General features: G+C 29.2%; 1 protein-coding gene and 2 long non-coding RNA genes across 12 annotated transcripts; 1 reads left to right on the top strand and 2 right to left on the bottom strand.

The window, feature by feature from the left end:
• Positions 1-187: 187 nt before the first annotated feature.
• Positions 188-3,228, bottom strand: LOC102655809. The gene is made up of 3 exons (XR_003304264.1): positions 3,096-3,228; positions 2,742-2,947; positions 188-671 (listed from the first exon to the last, which is right to left on the bottom strand). It is a non-coding gene; the product is annotated as an uncharacterized LOC102655809 (long non-coding RNA).
• LOC410960 (myosin-IB) lies at positions 3,227-25,976 on the top strand. Of its 3 annotated transcripts, XM_026439441.1 has the most exons (21): positions 15,884-16,020; positions 18,282-18,308; positions 19,918-20,134; positions 20,829-20,944; positions 21,009-21,079; positions 21,450-21,658; positions 21,801-21,983; positions 22,056-22,262; positions 22,365-22,627; positions 22,695-22,864; positions 22,941-23,095; positions 23,168-23,296; positions 23,367-23,520; positions 23,599-23,830; positions 23,924-24,154; positions 24,249-24,408; positions 24,484-24,729; positions 24,807-25,022; positions 25,107-25,207; positions 25,283-25,385; positions 25,472-25,976. In XM_026439441.1, exons 2-21 carry the CDS (start codon positions 18,304-18,306, stop codon positions 25,484-25,486), a joined length of 3,183 nt encoding a protein of 1,060 aa, XP_026295226.1. In that variant the 5' UTR covers positions 15,884-16,020; positions 18,282-18,303; the 3' UTR covers positions 25,487-25,976. The 3 variants fall into 3 exon arrangements, with proteins under 3 accessions (XP_026295227.1, XP_026295225.1, XP_026295226.1); XM_026439442.1 differs by lacking the exons at positions 15,884-16,020; positions 18,282-18,308 and adding an exon at positions 3,227-3,583; XM_026439440.1 differs by lacking the exons at positions 15,884-16,020; positions 18,282-18,308 and adding an exon at positions 15,087-15,216.
• Positions 12,629-19,911, bottom strand: LOC102655862. 8 transcript variants are annotated; one of them, XR_001702365.2, is made up of 8 exons: positions 19,784-19,911; positions 19,380-19,678; positions 15,808-16,029; positions 14,948-15,188; positions 14,481-14,616; positions 14,045-14,330; positions 13,507-13,902; positions 12,629-13,377 (listed from the first exon to the last, which is right to left on the bottom strand). It is a non-coding gene; the product is annotated as an uncharacterized LOC102655862 (long non-coding RNA). The 8 variants fall into 8 exon arrangements; XR_001702367.2 differs by lacking the exons at positions 19,380-19,678; positions 19,784-19,911 and adding an exon at positions 16,367-17,080; XR_003304263.1 differs by lacking the exons at positions 19,380-19,678; positions 19,784-19,911 and adding an exon at positions 16,118-16,360 and having other exon boundaries at positions 14,485-14,510.
• Positions 25,977-26,028: the final 52 nt, after the last annotated feature.

Raw genomic sequence — 26,028 nt, forward strand, 5'->3', positions numbered from 1 at the left:
TTTTAGTCGTTAACTTTTTTAATTAATCAAATTTTCTTTAGTAATTAAATATTGCTATGAAGAATCCTAGAATACTTTGTTAGGATATTGTTAAAATTTTATTATATGAAATAATCAATGACATAATATTTAAATAATCTTTTAAATATTATAATCTTTTGATTTAATTTTTGTATTGGAATATCTTAAAAATAGATAATTATTATATTTTTACTAGTAAGATAAAGTTTAATGGAAAGATGATTTTAATTTAGAGTAGAGTCTTAGTAGAGATACAAAATAAGAAATATTTGCTAGAAGAGATATTTATAAATCTTCGAGATCTTCTTCATTTTGTAATTGTAAAAATCAGCTTCAGTCATTGAAGATGAAGAAAAAAATAAAATAAAAATCATCGACGTGTAGAATCGTTCGACTCGAAAATTACGGGAGGATCCCCGTGAAAATGACCAGCTATAAATACACGAGAGTCAGCGGGGCCACGTTGTAAACTTTATTGCAGCTCGTTTTCCGTTGTGGGCTACCCGCGAAGAAGAAGAAAACGTCGTTCTCGAAAAATTCTTGCGGCTGCAGCAATCCTCGTTTCACTGACGATATTTTTGCACTGGCCATCGTCATCCTTGGCCGCGTAGCTTATAAATTTTTTCATCAATTTTATCGTGTCTTCGACTCTGAAACATTGTATATCTTCTTAGTTCGTTAACTTACAACCTTGAAATGAAAAAAAAAAACGAAAAATAAAAAAAAAGGAAAAAAAAAGCTTGATAATATTTTTTAATAATTGTGCCAATCGTAGTCATGTTATAAACTCTAAATAACTATTACAAATCAATGTAACGGTATTTATCGTAAGTCCAGATGGAACACACATGGAATAATAATTGTCTTGTTCTTTGCATTTTAAATATGCTATGGAATGGGAACGATGATGGTTTCTATAGATAAATATGAGTTATCGATGTAATATTACTATATTTCAAATACAAGATCAAAATTTTTTTTAAAATGATGAATTATAAAATATGATTATACCAATGAGAAAAGAAGAGAAACCCGGATATTTCATCTTATTTCAGGATTTCTGCTGGCCATGCTTGTCACGAGATTAATGATGGAAAGCCAAGAATCTGGGAAATACTTTTTGTCTGCTATGAGCTCCAGACTCACTAACAATTTCAAAGAAACAGAAAACAGGTTGTTCTGATATAATTCAATAACAAGATCATAATATTATTTTAATACTAAATGCTACTATATAATACTAATAAAAATACTTATATAGTATATATTATTAGTATTAAGCCTTGTTCTATATATTACCGATATAAATAAAAATAAAAATATTGCTATCATGAAAGAAAAATGTTCCTATAAAGTTAAAATAATGGCGCAGAAAGGATGCATTTTTTTAGAAATAATTCTAAAAAAAAAAATAAGAGAATTTATCATTCGAAGGTATGAATTATCATTGCAAAGTAGGGAATACCCAAGAGCTATAGGTTATTCCAGGGCGAAAGTGGCATTTATCGTACTTCGTGCCAACTCGTTTGGCTGACATTAAGCCGAGTGCAGACGATACTCACAGACTTGCACGCGTACAGCCATAATACCGGTTTAGTATAAAGAAGACACATTTTTCATAAATAAATAATTATTCAGATATATAATTGTGATCTAAAATGAAGATATGATCAAGCATTATTCGTTATTGATATTTTCTGTATACATTTAATACATATTGAAAGCAAGACTTATTTATATATAATTCAAATTTATATAAGTTACCTTAAAAATAATATATAACAAAAAAAATTAAATTATTTAAATAATTATAGAGAAACAATGCCATATGGATTTCATAAATGTATGTACACATGGAAGAGTGAACTATAAGTAAATTATAGTATAAAAGAGCGATGCACATTTTGGCTTCCTAATGTGAAGTTATAATTTTCTGGCCGATCACCGGCTGATATTATTAAAGAAAAAGTTAAATTGTACCTCTTATATATTTCGAATTCTTGATCTCATTTAATTGAAAATAAATATCAATTACGCAGATATATGCAATTTAAAGTAGCACTTTGTAATTGCTTCAGTTATGCATATTTCTCATATGTTATAATTTCCATTGATATTTGCTGCAATTGAAAATTAGTTGGATTTTCAATTTTTTTATAGCTTATTTTGCTACATTTGTTCGATTATTTTCAATCTATCTAATATTAAATTTGCTGAGTTCAATGAATTTGCAGAAGCGTAACAAACTTGAGTACAATTAATTATACAGGAAGTGCACTTAGGTCGTTAAGGAATAACGTTTTATTCGAGACGAAAGGAAATGCGCGCGCGCCTTTCCATTCATTTAGATTACTCCCTGAACCATTTCCTTTGTATACTTGTATACGTTTTTTCTTTTTTTTACCAATCGTTGGATATCGACTAGTAATTTAAATGACGTTCACACAATTTATTTAAATCAAATATTAATTATTCAAAAAGCACTGAGATTATCAATCACATAATATTTTATAATATCAAATATATAATATCTATAAATTATACGTTTCATAAAACTATGCAAATCTTTCTTATAAATTTTATTTTTTTTCTTAAAGAAAATCATTTGAGCTAAATATTATAATGATAATGCAGAAAAGAAAAAAATCTTTATTTAAAAAAAAATTTAAAAAAACAATTTTCTTTAGTTTTATAACAATAATCTTAATAAAATCTTGTACCCGCAATGTCCAAGTTAGCTTGTCTTTCTAGGTGTTTCGAAACTCTTCTGTTATCCTCCGTTCCAAAAGGACCAATGATCATGATCGCCTATATACATAACCTCGAACGCGCGTACATATGAACAATCCCATAGACTCTTTCGAGATGTTTCTAATTCCACACGCTTTCAAAACAGGCCCAAAAATATCTCTACTAGCGCCCTCTACTGAAATGAGAAAATAAAATATCTTCAATTACATTTAGGTTGAAAAATTTTTCTAGAAAATATGTATTTTTTTCCTATACTCGCCAGTTGAATGCTCATATGTGAACATGTACATTCACATATATAATACACATGTATTGATACATACAAATACAACTACGGGGAACACACAGAGGGAATGGGCTGATTCTCTTTCTCTGTTGTGCCTTCGAACGCCTTCCTCTCTTCTTCCACCACCTTCTTTCTACTGCACAGAGAGTTCCTTTAAGCCGGCAGTTTCGTGTGTTACACCGTGGCGTGTGCACATAAGATCACATAAGTTTTATGTGCAAGGTAGACACAAAAGGCACCCTGAAAGATCGGCGTTCGCTTTCTTTGGCGGAACAAGTTTTCCAGGTGTCATCCAGGTGTAACCAATAATCGAGCTTCCTTCGTACACAGACTCTCGTTCACGATAAATAAAAGTAAGAGTCTCGTGGAATCGCTTTAACGAACACATTGAATCGCGCGGAATCGTAGTTTCGAAAGAGGACGTCTTTGTTTCAACGTTGGCGCTTCTTGTGATTGCAACTGTGATGTGACATGTTTCGTGAGTGAATGCTGTGTGACATTTCTGATAGACTGATCAGCTGAAATGTAAGTTCAATTTAATCTTTCTTTCATATTTTCTTATAAGTACTTGAAATGTTTTGAATGTGACGTAATTTCTAATAGATACATAAAGAATATCTGCATAAAATATAATAAAATTTATGATTTTTATCAGTATCACATTTATGAAAAAAAACTATTTATTGTTTATTTACTTTCAAGTTTAATTAATAGAAAGTTTAATTAATAAAAAATAATTAGTAAAATTATTATTTATGTAAGTAGTTTCTATTCAAATTTTTGTTGAAAATGTACACAAAATGGAAGATGCATAAGACTTTATGTCATTGACGTCTGGAACATGACTGACTATTAGAAATGAAATTGTGAACATTTCATCTCGTTTTTATTGATATGACATATAAATTATTACAAATTATTACATCAAAGTGATATCTAACATGAAAGTAACAAAAAAGTAAAAATACTTTTTTGTTCTAAATTGTCTTATATCTATATATCTTCGTATATAATTTATCTTGCAATTCATGCTTACAATATTCTTAAAATAATTATATTATAGAAGTATAAAAAGTAATTTCGATTGTAAATATTGGCATTTCAAAATAATATATCTTTTATATATCATTATATAAAATATTTCTTTTTAAAAAAATGAAAATCTTATCGAAAGTAAATATAAAAAAACATATTAAATTTTTTCAATGTATTTTTATCTTTTGAAAAAAAATTTTCAAATAATATTAACAAATAATAATAACTTCTTTATTAATATTTTTAAAGTCAAAATATTTAAATATTGGTATATGTATGTACATTTAGAACTGTATAATTTATATAACGAAGTATAATTGACCACGTGCAAGTAAAAGTTCGGTAAAAGGGTCAAGCGAATTTATTAAGGCAATATTCGAAGAAGCCGCTAAATCATTGTTTGAATCGACATATATTTAACAGTTTAATTGCTTTGATAAAGACATTGATCAATTAAAATCGGGTTTTAAAATAATTTTTAAAAAATATATTTTAACAATAGGAATGGTTTTTATACATAGTTTGATTATCAATTCTCGTGACTAACAAAATTACCTTAAAAGCAACAATGTTTTTATCAGTCACTTATCTTTTATCCAAATAATCATCTTAATTATGAAAACGTCATAAATAATATGTTCATTTATTGATTAAATAACTAAAATTATAGGATAGATACGAAACTTAAAGTTGAATAAAAAAATTAAGGTTAGATTTTAGTAACAGTGGTTGAACCGCCAATTGTGAATCGATCACTAGGATCGAGTTTTATCGATAGTTCGCCACTTACTGGTTACAATCGACAATGACGTCAAACTATTGTACCCATTGAAATAATATAGTATACTTATCTAATATCGTCAAATCGAATTTCTTCGATAAATGATTAATATCGATATATCGATACTAAAATCGATCATCGATGAATTATAATATGGCGTCAGTGTTTTTCAATTTGTTGTTTACTTCTATATATCATTATTTTATTATTAATTTTTAAACATTTTTTATAAAAATAATCTTAAAAATTCTTATTAGATTTCAATTAATATATTAATGCTTTCAATAAAAAATATAATCAGATAGTAAAATCATTATCAATTCTAGAATTATCCATCTTGAAAATTTCCAACAAACAACTCGTAAAAGATTTTAAAATATTTTTGCGATTCTGTGAATATACTATTAAACTATCTTTCTAAGAAACATAAGAGAAAGAAACCAGAGAAAAAAACAACGCATTGTTCTTCCGTTGGTTGAGGTTCATTCTCTAACATGAAACAAGTCTTCCACGTTTTTAGTTTCGTTTATGGGGATACAGGAAACGAAGATTATAGGTCATTGTTTAAACAAAGATTCTTGACCTCAAAATGTGCTAGAACAGGTATAAATAAGAAGAATATTTTGTCTATTTCGTTCCTTAACCTTTTAATATAAGGTAAAATTCATGGTTTGCTGATTAATCTAAATAAATACAACTTTTTAACATTGTAATCTTCGAAATCTTAAGTATCTTAAATTTCAAATTTTGAAAAAGACAAATTTTTAAAAAAGAAATTTATCCATTTATTTTTCAAAACAATTTTTTATTTGACCATAAGTCAATGGAATCAAGATAAAACAACGAGTCACGATAAAGGTTATGTAACTTTTTTTTATTTCTATAGAGCAACATACACGATTCAACCAGGTTTATTAATCATATTTGGATGTTCTTTTTTTCTTAAACAATTTGTTCACTGCTTGCAATATATTTAGCAATTACTATAGAACTTTTCATATATTAAACAGAGAAAAATTGTTCATTGGTCAGCTCAAGAAATTATTATGGAAATTCATTTCACATCACATTGCTGATAAGAAATTAAATGTTTCTTCAATGATAATAATTTCAATAATTATATGATCAATAAAAAGATGAAAGAAAATAGATATTGATTTTAAGATTTTTCTAAATGATATTTGTTTTGATGGTAAGTTTTTTCTTCAAAAATTGCATTATTAAATTAGAATTAGCAGAATATGATTTGTTATTTTAACAATCTTTGATGTTCCTTTGCTTTATGGTAACTTAACGACCATAGAAACTGTCAATCGTAAAGCTGAACAATCACGATTTTAGCACATTCCGATTACTATTCAGCTGACTCAAAAGTCATTGGATATTTTCCTTATAAATTTCTAGCAGTGCTTTATATATTAATAATTTTTTCACAGATTAATCATACACCTGCATAATTTACTCTTTTTTTTTTAATATTATCATTGTATCTATTTTTTTATTCTTAATGAAGACTATTAACCCAATACATTAATACTGTGCAAAATTTTAACATACAATTGATTTAAAATATCTATTCTAAATTTGACATTTATCAATTTAGAAATGGGACTTGTATATCTTATTATACAATGACAAGAGAAAAGTTTTTCAATCGTTTCGCCGCGAATGATGGATATTTTACGGTTCGCGAATATCGAATCATAAGCTCGGGAATCGTTGGCGATAGTAAAGTTATATAAGTTCCTTAAAATGATTTTTATCATGGATGCCACGTAACTAATGTAAGCGAGTGTTCTATATTTTTCAAACCACTTTTCGTTATCTATCAATTTTGTCCTTCTTTTTCGACGTATAACCAGTTTCGCGAACCATGCTGTTTAATATTAATGACGAATAACGACAGAAATTTCTAGCAGAATTTTCCAATGTTAACCAAATCGATATTTAATATCTCATCATGAATATTTGTGAATGTAAAATTAACTGCACTATAATTAATTGTACGTTTAAAATGCTTTTCTATTTTGCAAGTTTAATCATTATATTATATCTCGAGGGATATTGGAAATTTGAATTTTTTGTCAAATATCTGGATAATATCTGGAGGATGCGAAGGATAATTAATGGTGTTAGCGACGTTGCGTTTCCGACGCACTTTCTAAATTCCCGCGTAATACTTTTCAATTACTTTATGCAAATACCGGACACACTAGTCCATAAAGTATTTTTATCTCTTGGTTCCATAAATTACGCAAGCATTCCTTAAACTATTGTTGTAAATAAGCAATTTCTTGAGCAATGGTGAGAATGGAACTTCAGATTTGAACTCTAAATCATAGAAATAGAATGTACATTTCCGGTAGCTATGAAACTGAACAGTAATTTTGATCGATCGTAAAAGTTCAGCACGTTGTTTACTAAATAACGAATATAACAAATTTATGTTCCACAAGTTGAACAAGTTATCACGAGTTTTAATTTATTTGCTGTAATTATTGGTGAAATTCTTAACTTCTGGTAAGAAATAACATAAATGGTGAAAAGGGAATATTTTTCTTATCTAATGTTAACTTAAACAATTAAATGTTATTTTATCTCTTTTTTTTTTATCTTTATTTTTCAAATTGCAGGCTATATGTGTAGCAACTCGTTCACAAATTAATACTTCAAAGTTCATTCGAAATGAACGAAATGAAAACTTGCCAGAAAATCTGAAATATAATTTTCTCGTTCCAAGTGGCGATTTAATTCACAAAGGGAGTCGATAGAGCCGTGTCTGGCGAGGCAGATTTAAAGCGTTGCACGACGGAGCGGAGCCCGCGAAGGCGTAATCTTACATTTCTTCTCCGAATCTTCTCCGAAAAACCGGTTGGCCGGTACTGATTCAGGCCGACCTTGAGTCAGTCAGCTTCAGGCCTGAAGTTCAGGGTTTTCGAAGTACTCTCTCTGTCGCGAGACTTTAATAAGCGCCGCGAGGACGCGAGTAACGCAGCGGCGGGAAGACAGAAAGAGAAGGAGCTTGTATGACGTCCGGGGGACGTGAGAATACCATGTGTAATAATAAACCGAACTCGGGCTGCCATGACGCTCGGAAGCGAAACGGTGGACGGGCAACCAAAGACAATAAAAAGAAGGAAAAAAGGACGATTCGAGGGAAGGCGAGAGAGGCTGATCCACCGAAAATAAGCGGCGATCTATTTTCGAATACGGCTCTCTCGTACTTACGTGATGCGCCGTAGGAAAAACACTGGGTTTCGATTGCCCCATAAATCGATCACTTGAAATCTTTTCCAACTATAAAATTAATCGAATTGAAAAATTCAAGGAAAGAGTATTAATATTCTTCCATTAATATTAATATTTCTCTCTCTTTTTATATTCTTTAAAAATATTTGTAATTATCAAAATCATACCAATCAAAATCAAAATTAAGTTGAAAAGAAATATAATCTTTTTTATTTTTCTTATTATGCTGTTTTTAGAAATGTTCTTAGCGATATTATTGAGAAAATTGCATTATTGAATTACATAATTTCATGTTTCTGTGAAAATTGTTAAAGTCGAATGGTGATGGTTAATGTAAGGATATCAAAGGGAAAAGCTGGTTGAGTCACTGTTGAACATTAGAGATAGGTATATGCGTATATGTGTATGTATAAGTAGTTAGTCTAGAGTTGAATGGCTGCGAGTTTGGCTAGCAAGAAGTTAGTAGCTGGGAGTTCTGGTTTAATGAGGTTCACATGTTCGAGTCTCTATCGAATGAAGATAAGTTTCTCCGGTGCACCGGAAACAAACTGTTTTCTTTTTTTTTTCACGAAGAACTTTAAATAATTCTTAGAACATAGAACATTTCATTAGAGTCAATTGTTAGCAATGAGCTCTTTCCATCAATTAGATGACACATTTCTCTGTATCCGGTGTATTAAGGTGAGGTTAATATTCTTAATGAACACCCAGTGTATATGGTATAACGCGTGGTCGTCCAGTTGCAGTTTTGTAACTCAAGTCGTTGACTTCTTAGCATTCGACAATATTAAAACAATGCAATATCAAAGTCCTTCACTCATGGCCACGTTGTGCAACGTGATATCACGTTATTGTATATACTTAATTATTCCTCGTTACTTTCAAGAATTGTTTTAACTCGTGACTCGTGTGACAAAAATAAACCTATAAATAATCTTTGCAAGATTGCAAAGTTGTTAATTACGATATTTTTATCGTTTCATTGGAGATAAAGCTACTTCTACCGTTCTTTAAATGCAAACCGTTCTTTTGTGCAAACAATAAAATGGCCATGTCGAATAAACTATAAATATCGCTTTTTTAATTTACACTTTCCACGGACGATTATTTTTTGCTTGGTTTCAACGAAGTGCCAAATCATCGATTCGTACATTTGGACCGGACCCTATTTCCTTTCGTAAAATCCAGTTATTCATTCCTATAATAAACTGTCATATTCATGCATCTCCAATGACGTAATGACAATGGAGAACAAGTTTCAATTGATGCAAACATAGGTCCCGTAAAAGGAGTTCCTCGATTCGCACCATGCAAATCATCACGTAAGACATTCTTCAATTCATCTTTAAAATTCATGGTGCGTAAGTTTTCAAAATAAAACCTTCTCTAGGTCTCGAATCCAATTACTAATTAATATTTAAATTGAATTGATTACCATTGATAACTAATATAAACTATTCTGTTACTTCATCTTTCCTCTCAATATAAATTTACGCACATCGTTCACTTCAAATTTTAATCTAAACTTATTAATTAAAAAAAATTGCATCAGATTTGTAGATAGATAATTGCAGGAAGATGATTAGAATTATAATAATGGTATCGTTGAAAGGTGAACAAAATTAGAGCAAATGAACGATCAACACGGTGATTATTTCTGCAAGGAGGGAGTTTAAAAATTAATTAAAACTCCTTAATTGGTGATGTTCTTGTATGCAATTAATTTGGCCAACAAACGAAAAACCCGGCAAAACTTTTACCGTTTCTGATCCTTGCCGATTGTTCTTCAAGTGTGAAAGTCTTAAACGATTTCGTTTGGGGCGCGCATGCACGCACTCGCGTGAAACTCTTCAAGTTTCCCCTTAACAGTACCTGGAAAGAAAGGAAAAGGAACAACGGCCGGAAGTGTCGCGCGTCGGCCATCATGCGGGACTCGTGCCTTCCTTTTATCGCGAGATAAGAGAAACAGCATTTACCATGCGTTGCGGTAAATGCTAATGGAAGGAGCCGGAAGTTGGTATGGTCACGATCGAAAACGTGCCACGCGCCATCGCGAATGCAAAATGTCATTTGAATATAAAGAATTCTGTTATATGACCTGTTGAAGTCATCCGATTCATGCCCTATTTCGCGTGTCGTGGAATTAATTTTCCAAGGATAAGTCCGTTCACGATCTAAATAGGACCATTAAAATGGTACCGCGAGCTATTTCGGAGGGAAGAAATCGATGGCCTAATTGCGATATTGGCTTTTTACGTGTCGTGAGCGACAACCGCTTCTCAACCTGAAAGAAACGAGGTATATTAATAAACAGGATCTCTTGGAAAACCTGTAAGATGTAAGATTTCAGGTTTGAATTTCGAAGCACGATAAATCTCGCACGAATCGGTGTTGTGTAGTTACGGGCCATGCTAAAAGTAAAAGGTAAATTTTCAATTTAGAAACACTTGAGGATATTTGTATAAGTACAGACTTTCTATTCGAGTTCTCCGAGCCTCTATTTGCAATAATGGAATTTTTATTTTCGGTGAAAACATTGGGATGCAAGGTCAAGAGGCTCGCTCGTACCAAGGCAAAAGTAGAAAAGTGGTAAAATTATCACCGGTAGAGGTAAATTTACGAGCGATGTATGCTACTGGTTGCTTCTAGAAAATGAAAAGATGGCCGAGCCAATGATTTCAACCGATCCAGTGAAAAGCCTGTCCTTCTTCTTTCTGCCAAACCGGGCAGCCGACAAAAGGCTAACCGGTTTCCGGAAATGGGTAATTTCTTTATTATACCCATCAGCGCGCGCGATCTTTTTTTGTACAGGTACAAGTTTGTGCATGACCCCGCGGCGTCTAACTTAACCATTCGAGAATGAAAGAAACCAAGGTTGAAAAATTTGCATGCTTTTCGCTCATCGTCGAATAAACTTCCTACGCAGTGTTCCATTTTCATAAATAATCTTGAAATCGAATACGAAAATTGCGTGATAAGATTTCTAAAGAGAAATATCATCGTAAAATTTTTTTTAATTAATAGAGAGAATTGTTTGAATTTGACAAGGTAATCATGATATTGCAATTTTTGATAATAAGTTGTATTTGTGATAAGTTGTTTTGTGATGGAGATTATTATAATGTTATTATAAGAGTATCTTCTTTAATGTAACTTTCAAATAATCTTCAGATGAATTTCTTTCAAATGAAATTCATTTGATTTTTAAATGACGTTCAAATTACAGTAACATTCATGTATCTTTTTCACAATCTTTAATGATCTTCAAATATCCTTATAATAATATGAAACTGATCTTGATTTCTACTTATTAACAGATTACATCTTTTACATTATTTACAAATAACTTTTAAAAAAATCTCAAGTAAGTTTTTCAACATTAATAATTCCTTATTGAATTAATTTGTGCTATCATCTTATTTTTCAAGAGATATTTCTTTTTGCAATCACTCTAAATAGAGTAATCTGTATATTTCAAATTCCAAATATCCAAAATTAGTTATTTAGCTTATAAATTATAAAATGAAATCAGGTATATTAAAAAAAATAAATCCAATCTTTTATATTCTGGCCAAGACTCGATTTCATATTAATCACCAGGAAGATGAAACGAAAAAATTCTGTTTTTTATTCAGTTGGATGAATATTTTTGGCGGATGCGTCAGAGCACGTTTATCCGGCCTCTCGTTAAAACGGCGTACGACTTTTCACAATGGGATCGCCACGACGAAGGTGAACACGGACGAACACCTCGAAGGCCCTTTTTCTCTTTGACTCATGAGATGACGTTGTTCCCTCGGTGAACGAACGCGACCCCATTTCTCGCGATGAAAAACGCGACAGTAAACTGCCTGTTTACGCGGCATCACGCGAAGAAGCTGTGGCCGATCGGATCGCGTATCGAAAACAGCGGAAAATTGCCTCCAACCATCGGCTCGAGACCTGTTTTTACTTTTTAATCCTTCTGCGTCTCTGCACGTCGAAGTCGAAACTAGACCGTGAAAGAAGGGCACGGACGTCTTTTTAACGTTTAATCAGGGAAAAACAAGAAAAAGATTGTTTAGGGGGAACAGGTTTCATTTCAGAGTTTTGTAATTCGAATTAACAATTGCCTCGAGCGCGAGCCTCGCTTTCGCTTTTAATTCTCTACTTGTAGAATAAATTATTGGATTTGCGAGAATAATTATTGATTCGACGCCAGGAATTAATTATCAGAATTACAAAAGAAATCAAATTCATTTTGTTTCATTAGAAATATTGATCCTTGTATATCAACCATATCTAATATGATTATAATATTAAATATTGGTTCGTAATACATGGATCGATTGTAACGTAATAAGATAAAAAAAATTTGAAATAATTTAATTATATTTTCTACTTTCAATTGATAAATTTAAAGGTTTCGCAACTTGAACGTGCGCAAACAGAATGAAGCAACAAGCATTAGGGAGAAAGAGCCGACAGTTGCAGCATACATTTAGCTACCCGCAGGTGGTGTTGCATTATTTTTTTTTTTTTTTTTTTTTTTTTTATCACCATGTCGGTGTTTGCGTAACGAGACAGCGATCGAGCAACCGCATGTCGATTCATATAGTCATCTCTACCAGTAGAAAGTTAATTCAAACATTAGTAAGTCTTGTACGTTCGTTCGTTTCTATGGAAATTCCTTGAGAAGAGTTGATTGAAAAATATAAACGTTTGTTCAATCGATCGAATCTTTAAAAAGAAAGTGGGATATTTTTAGAGACGAGGGAGGAAATGAGTTACACCTTTGATTCGGCTCTTTATAATTTTGAATATGACCGCATCGTGCATGACTAGACAGAACAATGAAAACCGCCTTCACAACGCGATTGTTCGCGAGAGTCGGTTGTTCTCACATATCTGCGGTGATTTAACATAAGATCAGCCGAGAAATTAGTCATCGAGCAAGAGGTCACGACCGAGACAATGACTCACATCGATTCCCCTTTAGGATGAAGAAATGATTGATCGTGATCGAACGACTAAACGTTCTGCATTAATTCTCCCATATATATATATATATATTAAGAAAAATACGAAAAAGGAAATGTACAATGTGTTATTTTTCTTTTATGAAAATATCTTTTATGAAACTATCAGAACCAGGTCAAATATCGTGATAACCTACATGTATATTCAAGTTTAATGACTCGGCTCTTTTACAATACTTGATATATAAAATCAAATAAATAATTGGGAATATATTTTTTTGAAAAAAAAATTTTCTCTGAAAAAGAAAATAATATAAATAAGCAATATTGTCGAATATTGTTTAGATAATTTTTCTTTCGAAAAACATAAAAAAAGATAAATAAAAATAATAAAATATTATAAGATACGATTATGAAAACACAACCTTTATAATTGTAGATATAGTAGATGCAATCCAACATTCCAGTTCGTTGTTACAATCAATTGTCCACGAAGATTTGACTATATTATTTGTGAATGTCTTTTTTTTTTCCAATTTTCAATTCACAAAACGTGAAAAAAAATGTCATTATAAATTACTACCTTTGAAAATAAGTATCTCGTTAATCAAGCAACGAGTCGAGATGTCGAATAGTAACTTTAACAACTTGTCCCAGTATATTTATATCATTCGTACGTAGTCTTGGCTGCGAGCAGACTTGACTTTTTCAACATTTCATTCGCGTTGAAAGTCCTATAGATCTGCAATTCGATGATTTTATTTATGAAATTTGAAATTTTTTGTGTTTTCAAACTGTTCTCTTTTCTTGAAGTTGGATACCTAAAAAAAAATATAATACATGTTATTCTTAATATTTTAATTTTATTCAAAATTGATTTTTTTTTCTAAAAAAAATTAAAAATTAAATGCTAACATTTTTTCTTAATTTAACATATTATTTATAACTTGCTTATTTACTTACTATACATATTGTTATATATATATATTATTTCTATACGTATCTTTGAAAAAGTTGCACAAAAGGAAAGAAAGATTGATGAAAAAGTTTCATCAAGATATTTCTATACCGCGCAAATGAGATCATTTCCGAGGTAGCGAAAGAAAACTGGCAAACAACTCTATATGCAACGTTCCATCGAGCATCAGAAGTGGAAACGACAGCATTATGACTTCCGATTCGCAGAAATCCTGTCCCGAGATTTATAGAGTTATTGTGAGGGAGCTCGTTGTTGACCGAGTCGTTGACCCTGCAAAAAGGATTGATTAGATTCGAGAAATTCTATCCCCTATTTTAACCAATTTTTTTTTATTCCCAAATGCAAACAACAATCGTATTTATTTCGAGTACGAAATTGAACGAGTCTTAAAAAAAAAAAAACAAAATGTAATATACATACATACGATGTAAAATCAGCTTTGGTATTTTTCTTCATTTTTTTAAAAGATGAAAAATATAATTATATAAATTGATATAGATTGTAATCATCAAATTAAAATGAAACACGAGTATTTTATTCCTTATGCATGGCAATCCTGAACATAGCATAGAATTAATTCATTATTATCTATCCTTAAAATAATTTTTTAACTTCTCTAATTTTTAATTTCTCAATTAAAATTTATAATTCCTTTCTTCGCTTATATTTCAATTTTACTAATATATAATATAATGAAAAATATTGAACATTTTTAATATTTTCAATTCAATAACAAATTTTGAATATTATAATATTAGATATGTCTCTTAATATTGAATATAGAAAATATATAATATCTTATTCATATTGAATATTGAATAAGAAAAATAAAATTCAATGGCAATAAAAGTTTATTTGCGCAGAGAAAAGAATCAGAATTTGCATACTGTGATTTGCGGGCGGTCATCGATTGACTCCTCGTCCCGATAAGAACGAGGTCATGAAACGCATTTACCAGAAGCTACGTGTATTTCATCTATATTTTCTCGAGTTGCGTTTGTTCCAGTGTTCATACAACATTCGTCGTGATCACATTTAAATATCCATTATTATTCCTTCATCGTGATCGAATTTTATCTCTTCTTTTTTATCTCTACCAATATCGTTATTGTAGCTCTCTCTCTCTCCCTAGAAATTCGAGAATCATGAAGCAAAGGTAAAAATTTAAAAAAAAAAAAAAAAAAGAAAAATATCGAATCAATCGAACAATCAATATTTTGTCTATTCTTTTCTTTATTGTTCGAAAAATTGGTTAAACGTTCCTTTAAATTAATAAAAACACACACAAATAGATAAATCTAGTGATAACAAACAAGAAATGATAATATATTTGTACTGTTGCAAGTTACAATTGCACACATCGTCTGTGAAAAATCCGGATAGATTAGATTAGATTATACGTATACATATAAGTAACAACATTTTTGACGTTCGATAAAATTTTTTAACACATTTCTCTCTTTATCTTTCTATCTTTTTATTCTTGCTTTCATCTTGCGATATTCTGAACAATTTAATAGATATTAAAAATAGTAATAAAAAAGAAAAAAAGATTTTTTACATTTTAAAAAAAATCTTCGCAATTGAACGAATTTATTATCTCTGAATATTGTTCGATTCTTTCAAAATCGATATTTTTATAAATTACATAAGAGAGATCTTCTAAATCTAAATAAAAGGAAGGATGATATTATTCGAAATCAAAAAAAAAAAATTGAATCTCATTGAAGTGATATATTTTTCTCACCTGAATGTATCTCGTCTAAATTTATTGGCGTATCGATAGCGGATGATGGAACGGTGAGGAGGTAGGAGAAGTTGCGTATAGCCGATGATAAATCGAAGGTGGACACTGTTAAGTCGTTCTTGAGTGGCGGCTGTTGGTGAACCTATTCTCCAGCGTGTCTCGATCTCGATCCCAGTGAACGTGTCCCATCACGGTGCAGTTAGTGTGTAAATTGTACGATTGCTAAAAATAAAATAAAAATGGAATCAGTGATGCTTGCTTTTAGCATCTGGAGGCTCGTTAAATCTTCGATGCTCGATCAATTTATTACTTGAAACGACATTTAAACCACATGGTGTTCTTGACGAGGAAAAAAATTTTGAATCGATTTTATTTCTTTCTTTCTTGAGAAATATCTATATATATATATATATATATATATATATATAAAACAGAATGAATCTTCTTATAAATCGTGGATCATTGATATATTTAGACGAAAAAAAAGGAAATGTTCAATAGACATTGTTATTGAAAATACAAACTTAAGTATACGTATGATTCTACCAGTAAGACGTACCTGAAAAGTCGATAATACGTAACGTCCAATTAACAATTCATGACTCGATAAGAACCGAAGAACACAAGTGACGTGTTTCGAAAAATCGAGGTCGCGAGTTCTTTTTTTTTTGCTTTCTGATCACGAATATTTTCCGCTGGAAAAGCTCTGGAAACTAAAAATAATGTTCGTCAATGGAAGAAACGGAAGGTCTCGAGTGATCGATTCGAAAGAAGGAATTTTTGTCTTGATTGAAAAGGGCGAAGAATTTTTCGTTTCGTTTTCATGAATTCGTTCTTCACGAATTTTGATATGATATGATAAAAAACGGTGCGAATGAAAAAATGATACGAGTTGAAAATTTTACGGCGCTTCTAAACGCGTTAAAAAAATCAAATAAACTACAATGATCGAATCATTTGTGAATATCTTCATTTTTAATCGAACTTCGATAATAGTTAATCTCATATCGATAAGGGGGAGTGTCTTACAATAGAATTTTTGCCAATAATATATAAGCATCTCGTATAATTTCTGTTATTTCTTTGTTTTCTGTTTGGACAATTCAATTACGAAACTTGTTACACTTTTTTGATCCGGATTAAGTTAATACAGAGCTGTCATTTAATTTACAATTTTGATAATTTTTTTATCAATATAATCAATATAAGTATATCACTTTTAATCTTGTACATTTTTTCTTCGATAATAATTTTTCCAAGAATCTTTTTTTATATAAAAATTCATTTTTTTATTTACATAATAATAACATAATATATTTTTACATTTTTTTTATATATTTTGATAGCTTCGATTGAAATAATCAAATATTTTAAAAATTTTCATAAATGTAATACTGTTCCTTTCATTTAATTAAACGAATCGTCCCATGTTTTAATTACTTTCTTAACGATCTCTTTCCAAATAATCTTCTTACCATGACGAAAGAATCTGTATTCTTAGAAGCAACCGAAACGGCAATGACCGCGATTTAACAGCGTTTATGGTAACGTGCCGTTGATTAATTGGTACAGTTTTCGAGCATATCATATTCGACCTTATAATTTCTTTCGTCATCATTGCATCGATCGATTATTTGTTCTCATACTGACCAACAATGTGATATGATATCATCATTTTTTTTTTTAGAATAAATTTTAAGAATGTAAGACGCGTCGCAAAAGAATTGAAAAAAAGAATTCCACAAAGCAAGAATTCGAAGCAATTATTCTTTTCTTTAGCTTTAATTGGTTCGACGACCAATTGGGTCGCAAAATCGAGTAAGATTTACGTAATGTTCCATTTTACCAAATATGATATTTTTAAAAGAATACTAAAGTGTATAAAAATTTGTCAAATCTAATCTAATAAGACGATATATAAATCTGATGTTATTAGCAACATCTCGGTCCATCATGATCTTCATCGATACCTTTATGATCAATACAAATTTTCTCGTATTTGTACAAATTTTCAATTTGTATTTATCGGAAAAAAAAGAAATTGGTGATGCAAGAATAAGAGAAAAAATATAAATATTATTATGATAATAGTAAAATATTTATTTTACTGAAATATAAATATTGATTTTCGTGAAATGATAAATCATCGATGAGAATCAAAATATTTTCGTCGATTTTAATCGATCAATATTTACACATTTGGAAAACGATTTATATTGGGGAAAAAAATTTTATTTTATCAGAAATATTGATGATTGAAAATTGAATGAAAATGTCAGTTTCAACTGATCATAGAAGATTATCGAGCGAAATCGAGATCGACTTTCCACGTAGGCCGCGTATCTTATCGCGAGATCTAACGCTAGATTTCACAGGAAAGCACAACGAGCAGCAGTTGCGAGAGCACCATCACTGATTGCAGTAATCTTTTATTAATTAATTCTTTAATTCGTTTTTTTTTTATTATTGTACAGAGTGCAAGAGGATTGGAGAAACATGGGGTGAGTTTTTTTCTTTTTTTTTTTTTGAGATTCGTTCATTATTTTTAAAAGAAAGCCTCTCATCGTTAGTAATTATTCATAATCTTTTCCATTTTCTTCTTTTCCTTTTTTTGTATTCAAATAATTTACATCGATCTCGATTCGATCGAAGAAAGAAATTTTATTTTGAATGAGGAAGATTTATAAAATTCCATTCCACGTGTAGTTAGATGTATAAATTCTTATACATGATTGTGCAAGATTCTAGAAGGGTGGTGCACATCCTTCCTTGCACGATACAGTTGGTTTCCCCGAATGGGAAGGGTGGCTCGTTCTATTTCTTCGTATCGATAGTCGTCTACCTGAAACTTTCGGTGATATTTTAGTCTCTCGGTTGAAATTTGATCATAAGAATCGTTAGAGAGTGAGTTAAGTGTATTACTCGTTCGTAGATACGAAAAGATACACTTGTAATATGTTTTGTGATAATACTGTTGTCTTTACTTGTTTAAAAGTAATTTTTGATTTAATTTTTCATCATATTCATATTTATGAAATTGATTTTGTTTTATTAAATGAAGTAGCTGAAAGTTGTTGTTCTCCACGTTACAACTTTTTATCGATTTCCTACCGTTCTATCAACACTACTTCTATATCTAATCAGTGATTTTATCATCTGTAATTCTGCTAATTATCTCGCTATGCGAATTCGAAAATAATAAATTTAAAAAAAAAAACATATTCATTTTTTCAACAAAAATATATATATGTGTGTGTGTGAAGATGATCCTTAATTAAATATCCTTAAATGTATATAATTATTAATTGTATATAATATAAATAAAAATCAATATTATTTTTTAATAATTGTAAATACAAAAACTTTAAAAGAACTAGTATTAAAAATATTTCGATTAAATTCAAAAGAAATATATATATATATATATATATATAAAATTATGTAAATTATTTCTAGAAGGAGAAATTAATTGGATAACAATTTTTCAATATAAATTTGTCAGTTCTTTAATGTGTTATATAATGACACAAGTTTCGGAAGCAAAAGGAGAGAAATCAAATGATTTTTCTTACTTGTTGTTGATTTTTCCATCCTGCATATCCGTGTCAATGCGACCACACGCGGAAAATCGACACCGATCGCGTGAAGCACTGTCGAAGTTCAGGGTGTTGATTTCAGTTCCGGTGGTCGAACAATACTTGTAGTCCGCACTTTCTCGCGTTCAATATCGAGTAACAATCCACGAGAAATCGACGTATATATACATCTTGACCACGACCAATTTCACGATTCCTTACCGTTGATCGATTATAACACATGGGATCAGGCAAGAACAGGCAGCACGATGGAAACATTATTCAACGATAGATTTCTAAAACAATATGTATAATCAGTTTTCTTAAATAAAAAGTGTTCATTATTACTGTATTTTTTTAGAAAATAAATGATAATTTAAAAAATTGATTAATATTCTTACTGTTAAAAAAATACTCAAAGATGAAATGAAATTTCTTTTCTTTTCTTTTTTTTATTTTAATGACAGTTAAATTATGCATATTCATGCATAAGTTTATTATATATTGTTCTTCATTTGTTCCTGATTTATTTCAGCGAGAAAAGCGTATCCGATACTGGAGGTGATAAGCACCAGAAAGGCAAGGCACCGAATATCCCCAAGAGTGGCCACGAGGTACGTAAGAACATGGAACGTGGTCTGCACGAGCGGGACCGTGTTGGTGTCCAGGACTTCGTTCTCCTCGAGGATTTCGAGAGCGAGGTGGCTTTTATCGATAATCTGCAAAAGCGTTTCAATGAAAATCTAATCTATGTAAGTATTTTTTATCAAACAGTTTGTTCTTAAAAAAAATCTGGAAACATAATTCTGCTTTCTTATCAAACATAATGTCAAACATATCTGTGAATAAAAATAAAAAATATATATATAAAAATATCTAAAAAGAAATATATAAATTAATTTGATTTTTGAGATTTATTTATAGAAATATATTAAAAATTTTATTTAATTCAATATTGAGAGTCACTGAAATTAAATTTATAGAACTTTTTTTTTTATCTTGTTTAAATTTAAATAGGCAGGAAGTAATTTCTTGATAAGCGTTTAGTTGTTAGATTATTATATGTCCGTAAACTTATTATCAGTTCGTTCAGAGAACAACAAAGTACAAGTTTTGGATAAAGATTATTGATAAAGATTATAAAATAAAATGAAACGTTATGTAAAAAAGAGAAGAGATTTAAAAATATAAGATAATATTTATCTAACATTCCATAGATAAATTTTTTTCAAACTATTTTAAACTTTTTATTTTTAAAATCAATTTTACATTTACAACTATATATGCAGAAAATATATTGATTCGATTATTTATGTATTTTTAAAGATATATAATTCAATTTAGTAAGATAATATAATTTATTAACAAATTGCAATCTGTTCCATATTTACGAACAATTTTATTTTTTATTCCTGTATTCAAACTTTTCTCCTTTCTATCTTCCAGACATACATTGGTCAAGTGCTGATATCAGTGAATCCTTACAAGACATTACCAATTTACAATCCAGAAACTATTCAGTACTATCACGGAAGAAATTTCTTTGAAGCTGCACCACACATGTAATAAAAGATATTAAACTATAAAATATGATTGATAATTCAAATCTTTTTTTTTTCCTTTCAGTTTTGCGCTTGCTGATACTGCTTATCAGTCTTTGTTGAAGGAGAATTTGGATCAATGTATTCTCATCTCTGGTAGGAAACAATTTAAAGCAAGTTAAGGGTTGGGGCTAGCTATAGTGATAAATCTGAACCTATAAGATTGAATTGCTGTAGAAAAATCTAGATTTTGTATTAAAGATTTTAATAATTTTAAAACATAAAATTTGATTCAATTTATTTAATTTAAAAATTTATTTAATTTAAAAAAATTATAATTTTATAATATATGATGTATGTCTTTTATATTCATAATGAAAAATTTACAAAAAATAATTATAAATAGTATATAATTACTAGAAATATGTAATAAACTTAATCGAGCTTTAAAGATGATTCTACTTCTACAGCAATATAATAAATGATACCAAAGATAAATTTAACATTCTTAGAATTAATTGTATAGGCGAATCCGGTTCAGGAAAAACCGAAGCTTCGAAAAAAGTACTAGAGTTTATTGCGGCTGCCACCGGTCACAAGAAACAAGTGGAAGAAGTAAATGATAAATTAATCGGTAGTAATCCGGTGCTCGAAGCTTTTGGAAACGCGAAGACTAATCGGAATGATAACTCGTCGCGTTTTGGCAAATACATGGATATCCAATTTAATTTCCAGGTACAATTAAAATAACATCTCATTGTTTGTATCATCAAATAATTTAAATTAATAATACATATTGTATTATTTTAAATATTCATATTTATTTGTTTTTACAAAAAAATATTTCGTATATCAATAAAATTTAATATCTTTTCAGGGAGATCCAATCGGTGGAAATATATTGAATTATCTACTTGAGAAGTCACGAGTAGTACATCAATCTTTAGGAGAACGTAATTTCCATATATTTTATCAATTAATAGCCGGGGCTAATGAGGAGATTTTGCGGAAATTATATCTTAAAAAAAACTTAGATACATATTATTATCTCAGTAATGGAGTAAGTTATTTTACTTTATAATCAATTTAATAATGTAAACATATATTATAAATTATTTTAAATTATATTTAGACGAAAGATAGTATAAATAATATCGATGATGTTTCTCAATATAATGAAGTAATGAAAGCAATGAAAACCATGGAAATGAGCCAAAAAGAACAGGATGATTTATTTGCAATAGTGGCATCAGTATTACATATGGGAAATGTTGGTTTTACCGAAGAAGATGGTGTCGCTCAAATTTTGAAGCCAGCTTCTGTTGAGGCTGTTGCTTCGGTAAATTTATACATATCATTTATAAATTTGAATTTTTTTTTATTCATATGATAGAAATTAATCGATCAATAATTATTTTCAATTTTTTTATTTTATTTACAGTTATTGGGTTGCGACATCAAACAATTAGCAGAGGCTTTTACAAATCGCACTATAGATGCTCATGGTGATGTGGTTATTTCTCCGTTAAACAGAGAATTTGCCATTTATGCACGAGATGCATTGGCAAAAGCTGTATATGATAGATTGTTCACATGGCTGGTGACTAGATTGAATAAATCTTTACAACCTATTAATAATTGTAAAAAAAAAATGGTCATAGGAATTTTGGATATTTATGGTTTCGAAATTTTTCAAAAGAACAGGTACATAATCTCTAAAATTAAATAATATTTCTTTTAATAACGATTTATTGAAGGTATCGTTCAACAGCTTCGAACAATTTTGTATAAATTACTGTAATGAGAAATTACAACAACTATTTATTCAATTAACGTTAAAATCAGAACAAGAAGAATATTTAAGAGAAGGAATAACATGGGAAAATGTTCAATATTTTAATAATAAAGTCATATGCGATTTAATTGAAGAAAAATATAAAGGTATTAATTTGAATTTATAGATTAATGAAAATTGTATATATAATATACAATATCTTTTATTTACTTATATTTATAGGTATAATATCTTTAATGGATGAAGAATGTCTCCGTCCTGGAGAACCAACAGATTTAAGTTTTCTGGAAAAGTTAAATGTAAACTTAAACAATCATCCCCATTATATAAGCCATATGAAAGCGGATCTACAAACGCAAAAAGTTATGGGGCGTGATGTATGAAATCAAATTTCTCAATTTCTTATGTAATCTTCTAATATGATATTTTTACATAGTTATACATTTTAGGAATTCAGATTAGTGCATTATGCTGGAGAAGTAACATATAATGTTCGTGGATTTCTTGAGAAGAATAATGATTTATTATATAGAGATTTACGTGAAGTAATGTCACACACGACAAATTCAATTATTAAGGTATTTTCATTAAATTACACATAGATATTATTTCTTTGGTTTTTTTATATTAAATATTATAATTTTATAGAACGTGTTTGATGTAAAAGATTTAACAAGCAAAAAACGACCAGATACAGCTATTACGCAATTTAAAAATAGTTTAAATAATTTAGTGGAAATTCTTATGGGGAAAGAACCTTCATACATTCGTTGTATAAAACCTAATGATTATAAAATGCCCAGTAAGTTTCAATGATTTCTATTTTATTATATTTGAAAAATATTTTACATGCCTTAAAATAATTCTAATATTGTTTTAGATCAATTTAACGATAAAATTATCTTGCATCAAGTAAAATATTTAGGTCTTATGGAAAATCTAAGAGTGAGACGGGCTGGTTTTGCTTATAGAAGACCATATGAACAATTTTTACAACGTTATAAATCTCTATGTCCACAAACATGGCCAAATTACCATGGTTCTGCTAAAGAAGGTGTACAAATCCTCGTATGTCATCTTGGTTTCGAACAAGATGAATATAAGATGGGCAAGTAAGAACAAAAATTTTTAATAAATAAATATAATAATTTTTTTATTTTTATATATTAGAAACATATCTAATATTGGATATAATTTTGATTTAGCACAAAATTATTCATTCGATTCCCTAAAACATTATTCGATACGGAAGACGCTTTTCAAATAAAAAAACATGAGATAGCTGTTATTATTCAAAGTAAATGGAAATCTATACTAATAAGACGAAGATATCTTCGTATGAGACAAGCAGCAATAGTTTTTCAAAAATATATTCGAAGATGGTTAGCAAAACGTGAAGTTGAAAGAAGACGAAAAGCAGTTATTACTATTCGACGGTTATAAATCATTTTCTTTATTTAAATATGTGTTTAATATGTTCTTATATAAAATTTTAAAAAAGCAGTAATATATTAAAATAATTTCATACAGATTTATTGAAGGATTCATTACACGAAATGGGCCACCAACTGAAATTAATGTTGCTTTTCTCGAATTAGGAAAAAAACAATGGTTAATTAAACTCTCTAAGACACTTCCAGTTGGTATTTTAAATAATTATTGGCCACCATGTCCATATATTTGTCGAGAAGTAAGTTATATAAGTTTATATTTTTATATTTAAACGTTTCTTTATAAAAAAAAAAAATTATGCTTGAATTTTTAGGCTTCTGAACATTTACGTATCATGTACAAAAAATGGAAAGCACGTAATTACCGATTAGCTTTGTCAAAAACAGATAAAAAACAGTTCGAATTAAAAATTTTAGCTGAATTTCTATTCAAAGACAAAAAGAAATCGTATGCAAAAAGTTTTGGACGAAAATTCCAAAGTGATCGACTTGGTGCTGAATATGTAGCATTGAAAGAAAGCTTTATTAATAATATTCTTCCCAGAGATGAAAGTATACAAGTAAAGTTTTTTATATTTAAAATTTACATTTTTTAAATTTTAATCAAAATGAATTTATTTTTCTTTTGCTTTTTTAGTATATAACTCCTGTTATTAAATATGATCGACACGGTTACAAGCCCCGCGAAAGAGTACTAATTTTAACAGAAAATGCTGTATATATTTTAGACATCTTAAAAACATTCAAACTTAAACATCGTTTACCTTATAAATCCATTTTAGAATTAGTTGTTACCGGAGAATCAGACAATTTATTGATTGTTAGGATACCACCCGAATTAAAAAAGGACAAGGTTTGATTTGCTATAATGTTTAAAAAGATAAAATATATCTACTTATTGTTATATTGATTTAAATATATATTGTATTTTGTTTAGGGTGATTTAATTTTGGAAGTGCCACATATAATAGAAGCACTAACAAAAGCAATTGATATTACTAACAATCCAAATATTCTTAAAATTGTTAATACAGAATCGTAAGTTTAAATATAAATGATTTATATTATTAACGGTATATGTATTAATCCGAAGAATGTTTAATTATTTTTCAGAGTCTCACATAAACTAGTCAGTGGTAAAGAAGGTGTAATCGAATTCAGAACTGGTACAACTCCAGCCATTAGTAAAAACAGACAAAGCGGACATTTACTAGTGGTAAATACACATTTAGTGACATGGAATATTCCAAATAAAATATAACTTTTAATTTATATTTATGTATTGTATTTATAATATTGTAGGTGGCCTCTCCATAATGTCCAAACGATATTTTAAATGATCTTGTACTTAGAAAGAAGTGTTCAGCATATAAATGCATGATACATAATGCAGCCTTAATCAATGTGATTTAGAGTGAAATTTTATTAAGAAGAGATAATATATTAATATTTAGTACATTTATTAAATGACACTCGCAATTTTGTACCTATATGAGTTGATGTATAAAATATCTTATGAAATGTTTATTTTTATAATTAGCGAATTATCAGTGAAATGAAAAACTTTTGTCACTGATATGAATTAATTAAAAACAAAACTTTTGTGCCTTCTATGAAACTATTATCAATATAATTGCACAAGAAAATAATTTATTGCGGTATATTTTATAGGTGCACTGAAAGTTAATATTTTTTTTTCTATATTTATTCCATAAGTCATTGTGCCATTGATTTCATGTTCAGAATTATTCTATGGAATAACAATATAAAATTAAATTAAAATAATAATTTTAAATTTTAATAGGTACATGATTTTGCTTTATATTTCCTGTTATTTGAATCCTTTTATGCATATATGT

The sequence above is a fragment of the Apis mellifera genome, linkage group LG3 (genome assembly GCF_003254395.2).
Source record: "Apis mellifera strain DH4 linkage group LG3, Amel_HAv3.1, whole genome shotgun sequence".
Classification (NCBI taxonomy): domain Eukaryota; kingdom Metazoa; phylum Arthropoda; class Insecta; order Hymenoptera; family Apidae; genus Apis; species Apis mellifera.

Excerpts from the sequence above, each read along its gene's own strand:
- LOC410960 (XM_026439440.1), top strand. Across the intron at positions 23,096-23,167 it reads AAAAAGTTATGGGGCGTGAT|GAATTCAGATTAGTGCATTA; the intron begins GTATGAAATCAA and ends TATACATTTTAG. Across the intron at positions 23,521-23,598 it reads TAATGATTATAAAATGCCCA|ATCAATTTAACGATAAAATT; the intron begins GTAAGTTTCAAT and ends ATATTGTTTTAG.